Here is a 16,789-nt window from a genome sequence, read left to right as displayed (position 1 = left end):
AAATCACTCTTCTTATTCGGTGTGTGTGTGAGAGAGAGAATGCTGTGAACACAATGGATCAAAACATTTCCAACAATGCTTTTCCAGAGATGGCTCGACTGGTTGGTAGTTTATAGAACTGTGTTGATTAGAACAAGCATATAATTATTTTATCATATTACAAGATTTATATCCCACCTACTCAGATAAGCTCCAGAAGGCTTCCAGGCACAATGTTATGTCGTAAAAACAGCAAAACATTTAAAGAGATCAGGCTAATAATGTTAAGTACAACAAAAACCACACGTAACAATTTTTCCTGCAGATGAGAGTTTGGAACACCCAGTGGAAAACTAAGGTGCTTCTAAGTGTGTAGTTCCTACTCCTACCAGTAAAAAAACATTGCACAGCCAGCCATTCTGTCATTTCTCCTTTAACAGGTCTTTTGTTGTGTGAGAGAGGGGGAGGGAGGGAGAAGGAGAGAGATAGCAGGGAAATAATTAAATAGCGGAAACAGCAGTGGAGAAACACAGGAGGGCTATATACAGAATATGATATAATCTGGATTCCTTGTACAATTCCATGAATGAGACAGGGCAATTATGCCCTTCATCTGGAAGCCACCCCTACATAACAATAATCTTCTGTTTTAAGTACAGAGCATGTAAGAAGTAGAAAACTACCATAACGTCTAGGGAAAAGCTAAACAAAATAGTTGTGAGGAAAGCTAGTAATGTTTTTTGTGTACTATTATCCACATTTGGCTTAATAGTGTTTCAGAATGATATTGGGGGGGTGGGAGGCTTTGAATATTGACAACCCGCTCCTAAGCAAGCTTATTTGCACTAAATCTAACAGGATTTATTTCTTGCTAAGTGCTCTTGGGATTGCAACCTTAATAGATGTTAACATCGTTCATTGCTTCTACACTCTTCAACCTATGCAGGTAGGGGACAGGAGTCTCCCTGAGGACTGTAAAACATCACAAGTCCCTGGGCAACAGCCTACGGTCAATCAATCCTTCACTTCCTGAAGTGTTGCACTGCAAACTTGCTGATGAACAAAATGATCCAATGATCCTTCTTAAGACCACCAATGACAATAAAGCAAACCGTTCTGTTTATATACCATCCCATAGTGCTTAAAGCACTCTTTGGGTGGTTTACAATTTAATTACGCAGGCTACGCATAGCTGGGTACTCATTTTACTGACCTTGGATGGATGGAAGGCTCAGTCAACCTTGAACGGGTTACTTGAATCCGCTGGGATCAAATCATATCATGAGCAGAGTCTTTATTGCAGTAAAGCAGTTTAACCACTGCACCATGAGGCTCTTTCAATGATTACTAACACACAGTACTAATTTCTTGTAGATCTTGATATATATATTTCATATATGTTCATAATTTCAAATTTTGCAATGCTCTGATATAAATAAGGAAATAACCTATTTCGGGCAAGAAGTCAAAATCAAGACTTCTTCCTGGACTTAGCATACCCTAAGCACATATAACTGTTTTTAAAGAGGAAGACAACTTTTTTTAAACCATGCATAGTAGGGGGTCATAGTTAGGAAGAAGCAGGCAGATAGAATTCTAGCTAGTTGGAGGTAGAATTCTGTGCAGAAGGAAGTGCTGCAGTTATAATTCCCTAGCAGACTGTGTTGTGGTAGGATGGCATATATGTAGCTTGGCAACTTCCTTTATCACATTAGGTGTATATATAGCTATGGCTGCTCTATGTTTGTTCTGTTGGATTGGGGCCAGCATCGTGTTATATTGGGCCTCTCTCTCCCTTCCAGAGTAATATTTTACATTGCGCTTGCAAGATGCGACCTGCCTTCCCCACCCTGAAATAATCTTTAATTTTTTGGGGGGTCTAAAATAGAACACGATGCTAGTCTCCCCTCCTCTTCCCCAGCTGATTTGGTGAAACAGTTAACCAACAGTCAACATCTACCTCAATTTATGATGAGACCTTAAATACCATCGCCCCGCATGGTGAAAGGATTTTCCCAATGTATAATTGTTTGCAAAAACAACTTAAATATATTTTTCTATGGCCCTGTTCTGGCTAGTTGCATGTGTCCTGCCTTACACCATATTCTTGCTAAAACTGTAAGAAAACAAATGTGGGGAAGAGAAGGATCCTATGTGCCGTATTGAGTCCAAGCTCTTTTCTCTCTCTTTATTGCCTTTCCATTTTTACCATGGGGGTGGTGGGTAAAAATAGATACACAATGTAATTATGAATTAAGACATCTGTTACATCAGAAATTATTTCTAGAGTGGAATATTCTACAGGGAATGAAACCGGGAAACTGAGGAAGAAAAGAAATTATTAGTCTGTTTCCCCTCCCCGCTAGCAAGCAAGTTAGGAATAATGGCCACAAAGGAGAAATTTTCTATCACTCCTAGGCCAGGTTGGGCAGATTTCAGACTTTGTTTGTTTTGAATTAAACCAATGGTTATAAACCAACCAACAAATGTGGAATTAAAGACTTCAGCTCACAGACTGTTCATACAGAAGTCCATTCCCCTGGTTACTGTAAACTTTCTCATCCCTGCGGCCTAGTTTTGAGGAAAGAGGCAAGTCACTCCAACGTCTTACTTTTAAAGAGGGGCTGGAGAGCAAAATGCCCTGCAGATTCACCACAGATTTTTTTTTTACCGGTGCATCCTGCTATTCTTTATTATTACATTTATACCTAGTCGTCCCATTACAAAGTTGTGCTCAAAGCGGCTTACATGTTTCACAAAAGAATAAAACCCAGTATTAACTACACACTGATAAAAACAAGTAAAAACAACACCTCATTTAAAATGAACGAAGTGTGTCGTTAAAAACAGCACAGCAAGGCACATGAAACACCAAATGCCAGTTTTAAAATATATGTATTGATGTCCTTCTTAAAATCAGTCAGAGTGGAAAGAGATTGCAGCTTGGAAAAGGAGCACATTCTATACCCCAGGAACCACAAAGGAGAACATCTTTTCCTGCTAGTCAGGCCTCTGAAACCCCTAGTATTTTTAAAAGGGTCTCTCCTGAATATCTTAGCATCCAGACAGGTTGATAGCAAGAGTGATGGTCCCTTAGATAGCCAGACTGCAAGCTGTTAAAATCCACACCTTGAACTGGGCCCAGTTAGCAACTAGCAGCCAGTTTTGGTCTTCCAGTATCAGAGTCTTAAGATCACAACATGGTGAGCTAGTTAGCAGCCTAAGGTGAAGGTAAAGGTTCCCCTTGACATTTTAAGTCCAGTCGTGTCCGACTTTAGGGGGCGGCGCTCATCCCGCTTTTCAAGCCATAGAGCCAGCGCCTGTCCAAAGACAGTTTTCCGTTGTCATGTGGCCAGCATGACTAGGGAACGCCGTTTTACCTTCCCACCAAGATGGTACCTATTTATCTACTTGCATTTGCATGCTTTCGAAATGCTAGGTTGGCGAGAAGCTGGGACAAAGCGACGGGAGCTCACTCCATCGCGTGGATTCGATCTTACGACTGCTGGTCGTCTCTTCCTTGCAACACAGAGGCTTCTGCAGTTTAGCCCGCAGCGCCACCACGTCCCTCAGTTAGCAGCTTAACTGCTGCTTATTGCACCCATTGAGGATCCTGCTTTATACATGGCCTGCACCAGCCCTGGATGGCTTCCAGTGTTTTCCAGCATCCCTGACTCCGTTAAAACACTGTCAAGTAAAGGTGACACTGAATATTCATGACATATTGATTACATCTTATAAGCTGGAAAGAATTGGAAATAGATACTTTGCTTATGTTGAGGTTGTGTCATTGAAAAACCTGGGAAGATGTCCTCTTCACCAAAGTCAGAAAGTGATTGTGATTTTTATTTATTTATTTATTTTTACTCCTGTTAACTGAGATTATATTTTATGGACAAGTAAAGTATGCTGCCTACATACCGCCAGATAGTGCTTAAAGCACTCTCTGGGCAGTTTGCAATTTAATTATGCAGGCTACACATTGCTCCCACACAGAGCGCTGTGTACTCAATTTACTTACCAAGGAAGGAAGGAAGGAAGGAAGGAAGGAAGGAAGGAAGGAAGGAAGGAAGGAAGGAAGGAAGGAAGGAAGGAAGGAAGGAAGGAAGGAAGGAAGGAAGGAAGGAAGGAAGGAAGGAAGGAAGGAAGGCTGAGTCAGCCTTGAGCCAGCTACCTGAAACATGTCAGAATTGAACTCAGGCTGTGAGCACAGTCTTGAGGGTAGTACTCCAATGTAACTACAAGTGGTGCCCCGCATAGCGACGTTAATCCGTTCCGGATTAATCGTCGCTATGCGGAAACATCGCTAAACGGAAAGGAAAAACCCATAGGAATGCAATCACACCACCCTTCCCCCACAGCTTGGATCCGACCCGCGGCGGATGCCGAAGCTCCGTCCATGGCTTCGTCAGCCGCCGCGGGTCGGATCCAAGCCGCGGGGGGAGGGTGGGCGGATCCGGATGCTTTTCAGGCATCCCGGGCTTGGATCCCACCCGCGGCCGGTTACCCACGGCTTGGGTAACCAGCGGCGGGTGGGATCCAAGCCCGGGATGCCTGAAAAGCATCCGGATCCCCCCACCCTCCCCCCGCGGCTTGGATCCGACCCACGGCCGGCTACCCCAGGCATGGTCGGACTCCTGAGAGTCCGACCATGGCTGGGGAAGCTGGCTGCGGGGAAGGGGAATCCCGGCGGTGGCCTCGGAAGGACCCTTCGGAAGGGTCCTTCCGAGGCTACCGCCGGGATTTTCCCCCAGCTGAGTGGTGGGAGTGCTCCTTCGGAGGCTCCCGCCGCTCAGCTGGGGGAAAATGGTGCCTATGGGGAAAACATCACAAAGCGATTTTTCCCCATAGGCAACATTGGTATGCGATTGCAACAGCGATGGCAAAAATGCCATCGCTATGCGGATTCGTCGTTAAACGGGGCACTCGTTATACGAGGCACCACTGTACTGCGCCACAAGGCTCCTCATGTAAGTAAATGCTTCCAAAATGTTCGCTGTTCTGCTGTATCAACACTACTTTCCCATGGTCTTGGGGGTTGTGAGATGCTGCTTAAAGCCTTGCTCTAAAGCAGTGATTCCCAACCTTGGGTAACCCAGGTGTTCTTGGACTCCAGTTCCCAGAAACCCCCGGCCAGCACAGCTGGTGGTCAAGGCTTCTGGAAACTGCAATACAGTGGACCCTCGACTTACAGACGGCTTGACTTACAGACTTTTCGAGTTACAGACTTCTCTGGCTGCAAAATTTAGGTTTGACTTGCAGCCGGAGAATCGACCTACAGAACGGAAAAAACCCCAAAACAGAACAAAAACGGCCGGTTATGGGATTAATCGGTTTTCAGTGCATTGTAGGTCAATGGAGACTCGGCCTACAGACTTTTCGACCTGCAGCCACCGTTCCAATACAGATTAATTCGGTAAGTAGAGGGTCCACTGTACAGTAACGTCTGGATCACCTAAGGGACAGACAAGTCTGGTTAGAGCAAGAGAAGACACCTTCCAGCATAGACTACAAGTTTATCAATGGGCCAGTGTGGCTCTTAAGGGAAAAGATATACTTAGTTTTCCTATTCAGGTGTAACAATGAAAGCATCTGAGCCAGGTAGAGGTGAGGAAGCTGCAAGTTTGAATGTGAACACAGGCACTCAAGACTATGAACACAGTAAAGGAGCAAGTTTGAATGCCTTAAGTGTCTGTTTCTAAGTGCAGTTTTATATGGGTAACCATTTAAATATGCAGCCCTGCACTTCCAACATGCCAGAATGTGTAAATTCTGCCTCAGGGCCAAGCTATATGAGCTGGTACTAGTTCAATGTGTTTAAACTGAAAGTTTTCTCATCCCTATAAGGAGGAGGATTGTATGTGTGTCAGATGTTAAAAACAAGAGCGGTTACGTAGGGAGAAAGGGATTTTTTTTTCTTCCTGTTTACATGCATAAGACTGGAATAAGAGGCCCTACATGCAAGCCTGCCTTCAAGACCTGTAACACTGGTGGACACTAAAGGCTGGGTATTTTTGGGGACGCCCCTGTATTTCTGGAACTGCTCACAAAGGAATAGATACTTGGATTCATCTTTAGTCACTTTTTAAAGGCCTTAGAAACACATGTTCCAGTCTGTTTTTAAGAAGTGCATTCATTGTCCTAAGCTTTAATAGTTTAACTATGCTTTGATTATCTGACTTGGGCTTTTTTACGGTGTCTTCAAGCTGCTTCATATTGAGAGGCGATGAGACTAGCATTGACAGGAGCCTCATTTAGGTCCCTGAATAAGCCTGGGTGGGTTGTGACAAGCACTTCTCTTGGTCCCACCAACTTCACAGAGATGTTTGGCGAGATCTTTTCAGGGACCACTCCAAGAAAACAGGATGCCTTCCCATAGGGTGCCCGGCTGGTCTTCTCCCTGCTGTCCTTCAGACAATGGGCAAAGACCTCCCCGTTTAAGGGAAGTTTTTAACAAACACACACAAGTGAATTTTGCTGCAGGAACCTGTACAGTTTTTTTGTTTGCTTTTCATGGGAGTGTTTCAACATTTGACAGAGAAGCATACAACAATATTTAAAAACTGCAAATAAAAGGTTACGACTTGTTTTTAAAACGTTTTTAACTCTGTGAGATGCCTTAGGTTCTTATACTGGAGGAAAGTGGCCAAAAATTGAAAACCAATAAATCTATCCTTTCTTTGCAGAAGCATTAAAAGCCAGCCATACAGCTCCTACATTAACTCGAGTCATCTTCTTCTTGGATGGTGTCCCCGTCCCAAATGAAACACCCCACATGAGTTTCAGCTTAAGGGACAGTCATGTATACATGGTAATGGCAGCTAAATTAGTGATTGTGAGAAATTGTTGTATATGTTTTAATTAACTGAATGGTATAGCAAAGTTTAAAAGGGACGTGGTGGCGCTGCAGGTTAAACCACAGAAGCCTTCTGTGCTGCAAGGTCAGAAGATTAGCAGTCGTAAGATCGAATCCATGCAACGGAGTGAGCTCCTGTCGCTTGTCCCAGCTCCTGCCAACCTAGCAGTTCGAAAGCATTTAAATGCGAATAGATCAAATTACCACCTAATAAGGTGGTAACGGTGTTCCATGTCTACTCGCGCTGGCCACGTGACCATGGAAACTGTCTACGGACAAAAACGCTGGATCTATGGCTTGGAAATGGGGATCAGCACCGTGTCCTAGAGTCGGACACGAGTGTCTAAATGTCAAGGGGAACTTTACCTCACCTATAGTAAAGTTTGGGAATTGGCTGTTAGCAAGTTGATATGAGATAAAAGTCAAAAAGGGGTTGTTAAAAGAGAACAAGTTTGTCGAAATATGGCAAGAATTGTTTGAACTATGTGGTCATGAACGGTGAAGACTGTTTACTCAAACAAAAGATAATGTTATTTTGGAAAGGTTATGTGGCTTCATAATAATAATAATAATAATAATAATAATAATAATAATAATAATAATAATAATAATAATAATAATAATAATAATAATAATAATAATGGGGAATATTTCTCTATCTCTACTGGTCCTGGTGGTGGGTGCACCAATATTAGTTAAATTTTTGTTTGAGTAGTTTAGTGCTTTTAGATATTACGATTATTTTGTGTGTGTTGTGTTGTATATTGTAGTTACATCAATAATTTAAAAACAAAAACAAAGAGTGGTCATGCATACACATCTATTGCAGGTCACTTTCATTTTGTATGTTTATACAACAGCTATGGAGTAGAGAAGAAAGAGAGAGACTCCCTTTCAGAAGGTATTTATACTCGCTTTTCTCTAAGTCAAAGGAAGAAGCATGCATCTTAGCATGCAGTATTTTTCTGCTTCTCTGAATTAGCTGCCAAGAGCCAATCCAGCAGCCCATTTCATAGCTGTATCAGCTATAGAAGTATTTCCCCCAGAAGAAACACCTATAAACTATAGACTGCAGGTGAATCTGCAGAATATATTATGCTCATGGTGGCAGCACATTCTTTCAACTTTTGTTTTTGTTGTTAACAAAAAGCACTGGGCACGCTGGTGGTGCTCTGTGAAAACAGGCCGTGTGGTTAGCTTTTTGTGGTTTCAAGAAACATTTTATTACAGTATGTTTTGGCCTGTTTTATGCATTTAATTGCAGGAAAATGAAATCCTGCATAGATATGATCAAGCTGGATCCTTGGGGGCTGGAGATGGGTGAGGAGAAAGAGAGAAATTCATAGCACCTGAAATCTGCATTGAGGTGAGGCTGCTGTTAATTCACTGCCAAAAGGTTGAACTGGACAATGATATGGTATGAGCATTTACTGAGGAAGAGTTGTTAGTTTAGCTGACAGGGAAAGAGGCTCCCCCCCCCCCATCCCTTTGCAAAGGATATTCATTAAGTTGTACTAATGGAACCACAGGCATGAAATCAAAACCACAAAACATGTCAAATTTGCTCTTTGTGGATTCTGTTTTAAGTACAGTACTACCACTTAAAACACACACACACACACATTACCTTTAAATGACACACACAGATTAAACGTTTTGCACCTTGCAATGATTTAAGAATTATGTATAACCAGGAAAAAAAAACCCTAATTACCCAGGCTGAAAATGAAGGGGTATGAAGCAAAAATGCATTATATTTCTCAGTATTAACCAAGCCAAGACTTCTGTCAGGGTCAGTTCCTATCAGTGGTTGGTGCAGAGGTGTGCAATACAGTATAAACCTGCACTCATTTAGCTAAGTCCAGTTTCATCTATTTGAGTTCAGAACTGCTCAGGTTCCACAGCTTCAATCAAAACCAACCAATGTTTTAGGGTATGCATTAAGAGTTTGTACATGTTGGAGCGAACACACTTAGAGCCTCTAAACACATTGTTTGTGTTTCCACCCTAATGGACTGTCATGCATGGCTGGTGACACCTCATCCAGAGCATTTATTTTCCAATACGGCAAATGTTATTCATATATATGAAGCCCTAAAACATTGCTGTACTGTCAGGAATAGACATGCAGGGGATAAAGGCAGTTTGAATACATTATTCTTAACCAATAAGCAATTTAACAGCATATTTGGTTGTTGTACAAGCATCTCCTGCGATCAGATCTCTCAATAACTTTTTATATCTGCACACACCAGTTCTGACTTCTTACTCAGCTATTTAAGCAATCACACTGAAAACAGCACACATTTTAAAACTTGCCCGCTTAGTACATACTCCAGTTTCATAACAACCAAAGTGTGTTTTATTGATGCTTTTAACAAAGCCACATACAGCTTGTTAAAAGGATGGAGGTCATTTTTTTCTTCACTGATAAGGGGAGAAGAATAGCTGTATTTTTAAAAGGTGATACGGTACCTTTGGAATAGGGAACTGGCATTCTCCAGAGCAGTAATAGGCATCAAAAGATTTAGGGGAAATAATCCATTCACTCCATCCAATATCTGCAAAATCCACTTTAAGGTAGCGCCGTGCACAATAGCGTGGCTCATTCCACTGCTTCCTCCTTGCCTTTTTAAGAGTCTGTTCATCGAACTGGAGCGTCTGGCTTTTCTGATGGTTGTTTTTCCTCTGCTTTTTCTTGTTCTTGGTCCTCTCTGCCAGGCGTGGCTGGAGTGTTTTGTAGTGCTTCCTGTCCTCCCATCCTTCATCCTCACTGTATTGGTACTCCGCACCTGGCAGCTCATTGTTCTGTAAAGGCAACAGGATGCTGGTGGAGCGTTTTTGCCGCCGTTCACTGAAGCCGTTTTGTGAATGGGTGCCTACTTTTGGAAAACTCCTGGGTGGGGGATTCCAGCGTCCTTGCAAGCTGGAAACAACGCTCTCCGATTCCGAAATGGCAGAGTCATTGGCATAAACAAGAATGTATGGTTCATAATTAGCATGCACGCTCTTCCAGGGGTGTTGGCCAACAGAAGCTATTTTGACTCCAATTAGCAGCTCATTGTTTTGCTTGGCCTTACTCAAGGCGTGAGTGATGTTCTTCCATTGCCAGGAAAGGATATTCCGATAAACCGTGGAAATGTTGACTAAGTAATGGCCCAAGGTCCTAGTTTGGTTTCCTGATGTAGGAAAACTCAACAACAGGAGGCTAATCTGCACATCAGATTTCCTGGGTCCGTGTTGAGAACAACCCCTGAGTCGGGGACAATTCACACTACTGTTTTGGAGATCGCCAACATAGTAATGCAACAGGGCTGACAAGATGTTTTCAGACTTTGTGAGGGAGGTCAGGTTAAAAACATGAACTTCTTTGCTGCCAGCGACCCCTAGGAGAATAAAAATATTTACATGAGAAAAGAAAATGTCAGTCCTGGTTGCTGCTTTTAGTAAGTCAATCTAATGCAAAACTTCCCCATTAATTTTAGCAGATGTTCACACATTGCCTTTTACAGATTTAAACTGGAATGCCTATTACAACACAGACAAGGACATGCATTAATCAGGAGGCTGAAACTGAAGGGCACTCTTGATTTTACCATCATGCTTTCTTGTAGTGATACAGCACATGTGATTAAAGAGTCTCTCCTAAAAGCAAGCTAATGCTACTGGAGCTTCTCATATTTCCTGCAGTATTCCCAGTCATCATCATCATCATGTGCCATCAAGTTGATTGTGACTTATGGTGTCCCCTTTCAAGGTTTTATAGGTAAAGAAGACGTAGAAGTGGTTTACCATTCCCTTCTTCTGGGGTGGGGGTTCCCTGGGATTGTGCAGCTTGCCCAAGGCCACATAGGCTGGCTTCTTCTCCCAAGAGACACGGTGGAGAACTTGAACTCCAAATCTCTGGCTCCACAGCCAGACACTGAACTCACTGAGCTATTCAGCCAGCTTCAATATTCTCAAAGAGGCACCTAAGCATTTATGAGTTGATATTGTGGATTGAATGTTTGTTTTTTGTTTTTGTTTTTTTAAAAAAATGCTAGTCAATGCTCTAACAATTACATTGCCATCAACTCATAGGCTGCCATCTTCTCTTTTAACTCAGTCACAGCCAGCCTCCCTCCACCAGCAACACTGCTGAATACAATAATTTAAATAAAAATGCAAGCAGGAGCAGGCTATCTATCTATCTATCTATCTATCTATCTATCTATCTATCTATCTATCTATCTATCTATCTATCTATCTATCTATCTATCTATCTATCTATCTATCTATCTATCTATCTATCTATCTATCTATCTATCTATCTATCTATCTATCTATCTTCATTTATTTGATTTATATACTACCCATCTAGAACTTGTCTGCTCTGGGCAGTTTACGTATAACATAAAAATAAACTGAGGTAAAATCCAGGCTACAGTATTCTGGGCCATAAGTCACCTTTGGGTAGGTCATATTGCTGAGATTAGTAATTATTATTTTTTAAATATCAAAGCTGAGCTTGCACATGTTTCAGAAAACAAAGCAAAAGAAGATCTACTCCTAGTTTCTGTCTCAAGCTTTCTACTTTGCAGCAGTCCAATTTATTTTCATTTTCTTTTCTTTTCTTTTTTGGCACTGGAACGTGGAGGGGAATACTTTTCGTAGTTGTTTTTAGTAAACAACAGCAGGTCTCAGACAAATCTTCTGCAAAACTCCCAAACATTTATCAGTAGATCTCCACCGAAAAACTGCCCATCCCTGTTTCAAAGCATATAGCCAAAAATGTAACATGTGAATTAAACATGATTAGAAACACAAATTGTAATATAAGCAGAGAGTCTAGATCTGGCTGAAGCTCCCCAAAGCAGAATGGATAAACCTGCCTTTCATTCGTGGTAACAATGTCTAAGTATTCAAACAAGGGTTTCCCCACCATTTGCCTTCTATTGGATAAGCCGCTACTGATTGCTCTGAACTAGGGCATTAGATGACATCTAAAGGCAGACAGTGGAAATGCATGTGCATTCAAGTACAGTAATTTGTTTATCTGCCTTAATGAAACAATTCTATATTTTTTTCAGCTAGCTTCTGTCTGTGTGAAGACATGGATGGGTGTATGCATTGCTAATGCACTCTTCGGGCTTCTCCGATATGGTCTAACAGGGACCAGAAAGAATAGGAAACCATTCATAATGGCCATTGTGCAATCGTTCTACAAAACCACATTAAAAATTAGACCACAATACTCAGCCAACCCATTTAATAGACAAAAGGATGACTAGCTGTCCTGTTGTGAGATTACTTAATTCTTTGTGTGTGGGGTATATATATGTATCCACCCCATTTTGGGAAAGTGGTTTCATAAGTGAGAAAGAGATGGAATACAGGAGTTTTTTTTTTTAAAAAATTAATCAGCTGTTTGCAAGCTGCCTTGAAAACTGTTTGGCTGAAAGACAGTGCCTAAAAACTTCAGTACATATCTTGTTTTGGAGCAAAAGTGGGAAAACATAAGGTTAATGAGGTTTGCACGGCAAATGTTTTTCTGTTAAATTAAACGAAATAAGAAAAATAATTTCCAAACATAAGGCATGCTTTTGGACAAGTTTTTTACTCTACACTCACTGCCCCAAGCATAAGAGTTTTACAGTTTGATGGAACCCTTCCATGGTTCCTTATTGTTTTCTCCATCTATTTTTTTCTTTAAAAAAATGCAACAGTATAGAAGAAAAGGTTAAGATGAGTGTGCTATGCTTTTGATGCATAGCATTTCAAGTCACTAGCTACACTGGACAAGCCCTTCTGGGACTTATAGTTCTGTAGCTTTTCTAAGCTCTGCGTCCTGAACCAACATGCGTAATGTTCCCCGTGGGTACAAGAGTTTTTCAACTTTTCTGCTCCAGCAGCTGCCCAGCTGCTCATAAAGGCACTCTCTGGACATGTATAACATGAGGCATCAGGTGCTTTTACTGGAAGGAAAAACTAATCACACCTTCATAGTGAGCATATGTATGGACACGGGCGCACACACACACACACACACACACACACACACACACACACACACACACACACACACACACACACACACACACACACACACACACACACCTTGTTGCATGGGCCTGTCTTGTTCTCACCCAAAGATGCATGGACCCGTTAACGGGTCCATGCACAGCCAAATCCAGTGCACTTTTACTTCTGCTGTGTATCATGGAACTCACTCTTAAAGAGGTGTAGCAGGATTGTTACTTCCAGCTCGTGCTAAGATTTGAAAATGGTTCATATACTCACACAGCGGGTTGAAATTTACGCACCCAGACAACGGGGCAAGAGGGAGAATCTGAAAACACAACATTTTTCACAGCTTTCTTGTTCAGAATTTGCAGAGCATATTGTACCTCTCAACTGCAGCTACGCCTCAGCGGGCAGTGAAATGAGCCTACATAGGAGACTCCCTTTTCACCCACGTTACTATAGTAAGCACACCTTCTCCACCTTGATGTCTTCTGAAACCTAAATCTGATTGCTGGTCACAATTAGACTTGTAAAATAAATTACTGACTGCAAGAAGTGGGCTTTCTGGAGGCAGCCAGGCATCATGTGTATCTATGTTCCCAAATTGTAAACTATTCATATACAGCAGTAGTTCCCAACCTTGGGTCCCCAGATGTTCTTGGACAACAATCCCCAGAAATCCTGGACAGCACAGCTCATGGTGAAGGGTTCTGGGAGTTTTAGTCCAAGAACATCCGAGGTTGGGAACCACGGCTCTTGGTAAAGGTAAAGGTTCCCCTTGACAAATGTCCAGTCGTGTCCGACTCTAGGGCGTGGTGCTCATCCCCATTTCCAAGCCATAAAGCCAGTGTTTTTCCGAAAACAGTTTCTGTGGTCACATGGCTAGTGCAACTAGACATGGAACGCCATTACCTTCCCACCAAGGTGGTACCTATTTATCTACTCACATTTTTGCATTTTGCATGCTTTCGAACTGCTAGGTTGGCGGGAGCTGGGACAAGCGACGGGGGCTCACTCCATTGCATGGACTTGATCTCATGACTGCCGGTCTTCTGACCTTGCAGCACAGAGGCCTCTGTGGTTTAACCTGCAGCACTACCACGTCCGCACCACTGCTCTAGAGACAGTATAAACCAAAATTCCGGTGGTAACATTTGCTCCCAACTAATGCTTTAGGACTCTTAATGCTTCAAGCATTCTAACCATATGTTTATTTTACTTATTTTATTTCTAAGTTGTCTTTCTCCCCAAAAGTGACCCAGGGTGCCTTGGCTAGCTGGCCATGATGGCTGATGACCAGCTGAGTCAACACTAGACAAGCTGAAACTCTGCTGAATCCCAAACTGATCCCAGTCTAGGGATGCTGGAAATGACAGCTGCCAACTGGTTGCCTGATGCGAACGTTTTCATTGGAGGTTTTTAAACAGACTGTATTGTCATCTGTCAGGGATGTTTTAGCTGCAGACTTTGACAAGGGATTGGAATCAATGACCCCTGAGATCCTTTCCAGGTTTATATTATGCTCCATGAAGTCGGAACTGACTTATAGCAACCTTAATAGGACTTTCAAGGCAAATGAGATATCTAAGAAATGGCTTTGCCTGTTCTATAACCCCAGTGAGCTTCCTTGGGTAAGCAGAGATTTGAACCCAGGCCTCCTGAGTCCTAGTCCATCCTTCTATCCTGTACACCACACTGGGTATCCTTCCAGCTTTAGGTAAAGGTTCCCCTTGACAATTTGTCCAGTAATGTCTGATTCTAGGGGGCGGTGCTCATCTCCGTTTCCAACCCGTAGAGCCATCATTTGTCTGAAGACAATCTTCTGCGGTCACATGGCCAGCATGACTAGACACGGAATGCCGTGACCTTCCTACGGAAGTGGTACCTATTTATCTACTTGCATTTTTACATGCTTTCAAATTGCTAGGTTGGCAGGAGATGGGACAAGCGACAGGAGCTCACTCTGCCATGTGGATTCGATCTTATGAATGCAGGTCTTCTGACCTTGCAGCACAGAGGCCTCTGTGGTTTAACCTGCAGCACCACCTGGAATAATGAGCCAGTACAGTGTACCAAGTGACATGAAAAATGTTAGCACATTTCAGGTGTATATGCAGAACAAAACAGCTGTATCGTCATAGGAGCCTTTTACTTCATTGATGCCACAATGATTGCCTCATTTCATGTTGAAATTTAAACCAAAAAATGTTTATAATTCCCCCCTCTAATTCTGTGTTCACAGCAAACAGTCCATATGGTATGTGAAGAGAGGATTAATGACAGAAAAATATAATCAATATGCTTTATTTTTAAATTCATCCCTCAAGATGTGCAAAGCAAGTTTTGATCTTTTAAAGCTTGCTGCCTGCTAGTTTTAAAATATCAAACCTTGCTTCTCTTTATCAATAGATGTCACTGTTTTCCTGCATTTTCAGCTAGCAATATGTTAGAAGCTCCTACAAGCTGGTTATTAGTTGTTGGTTACCACAGATGCTCTGGTATACATTATCTTTGATTTAGGAAGAGCTGAAACAAATACATGCCTACAGCATTGGAAGAGAAATGGGGGATTTTGTTTCCTTGCAACAGATACCACAGTTTGCTAATCAATTTTAAATTATGGACAGCAGCCTGAAAAAAAAACATGATCCAGAAATCAAACCACAAGACGTAGCCTGTTTTCATAAATATGTAAATTGGTTCTTTTCTTTTTTAAAAAAAAAACAAAACATTTCCCTGCCTGCAGTTTTAATGTCATGCCTACACTGGCTGGATTTTACAAACACCTCTCTTCTACTCTACATTTCCCATTAATAAAACTGACAAGTTCCTGGGTATTTTTACTTTTATGTTTTATCTAATTCAGGGAGTTGGTGCAACTCCCCAAGTAATGGTTGGCTAAAACCAGAGAGCAGATGGCTTTTTTTAAAAGTGCAACTTTAATATCAAAAGGAGTTCCTGAAACCCCTTTCAAATTCAAATAGCAGTAAGAAAGTCGAAGTTCTCCCACATTTCATAGTGCAGCTCCTGTAAAAGGGAGAAAGCAGGGAGGCTTAGATAAAGAAGAGTAAATACAGTAGATTAGAGGTTTTAGGGTATAGTAACAGATAAGCCGTAATGCAGGAAATAGCGGAACAGCTCGTTTTTGTTAGAAACTTTTATGTGTAATGCAGCTGGGAGAAAAAACTTCAATCCACATGGAAGGTGTATCTAAATGACCCAACACAGATGTGGATTGTTGAAATAAAAAACATCCCTCTCAACTCTAAGAATGTTACCCCACAGAGATGATCGCAAAGGTATGTCCCCATTCTAAGATTTGCTAAAATAATGGCTGGTTATTTACAGCAACATAAGTGCAATGATGTAGATTTTAGTGGGAAATCGTAATGAGTTCATGCTTGTGTTCTTTGCCATGTGCCAACTGCATGACCTGGTAAGGAATATAAGTGGCAATACATTAATTTGTAGCCATTTCTGGTTATGATTTGTGTGCCATGCACTTAAATATTAACGTATATAACCAATTGGAATACTGGCCAATTTAATGTTAAAGGCTTTCTCTTACTGGGGACAATAGGTAATTAGAAGCTCTCTTCTATTGGAAGCATTTCCCCATCCACCTGATTCTTATAAGTGCTATGTCTCTTTCCTTTATAAGGAAAGCAAAGATATGGAAAAGTTATGTTTTCACTGTAACATCCATTCTGTAGGACAAGATATCATTACAGGGTGTGAATGGGGCGCAGAAAGCCTGTTAACTAGTCTGTAATATTATTTCTTTTTAAATTGAATCTTGATTTATTTAATGGCAATTTTTACATTTTAAATTATAGATACACCTAGGTCTTTGTGATGAAACAGAATATTATTTTAAGTCTAGCAAAAGTCTATTAAAAGAATCAGCATGTTTGCTGTAGATTTCTCCTTTGTTTGCAGAAAATAACATCT

At 41.7% G+C, this 16,789-nt stretch overlaps 1 protein-coding gene across 1 annotated transcript in view; it reads right to left on the bottom strand.

Moving 5' to 3' along the window:
* The window catches only part of BMP3 (bone morphogenetic protein 3), a 37,073-nt gene that overhangs the window by 3,377 nt on the left and 16,907 nt on the right, over window positions 1-16,789 (bottom strand). The window contains exon 2 of the mRNA XM_073002037.2: window positions 9,311-10,221. Coding sequence (XP_072858138.2) covers window positions 9,311-10,221 — 911 coding nt within the window. The remainder of the gene's footprint in view (window positions 1-9,310; window positions 10,222-16,789) is intronic.

The sequence above is a fragment of the Pogona vitticeps genome, chromosome 5 (assembly GCF_051106095.1).
Source record: "Pogona vitticeps strain Pit_001003342236 chromosome 5, PviZW2.1, whole genome shotgun sequence".
Classification (NCBI taxonomy): domain Eukaryota; kingdom Metazoa; phylum Chordata; class Lepidosauria; order Squamata; family Agamidae; genus Pogona; species Pogona vitticeps.
This window is presented reverse-complemented; position numbering and strand designations above follow the sequence as displayed.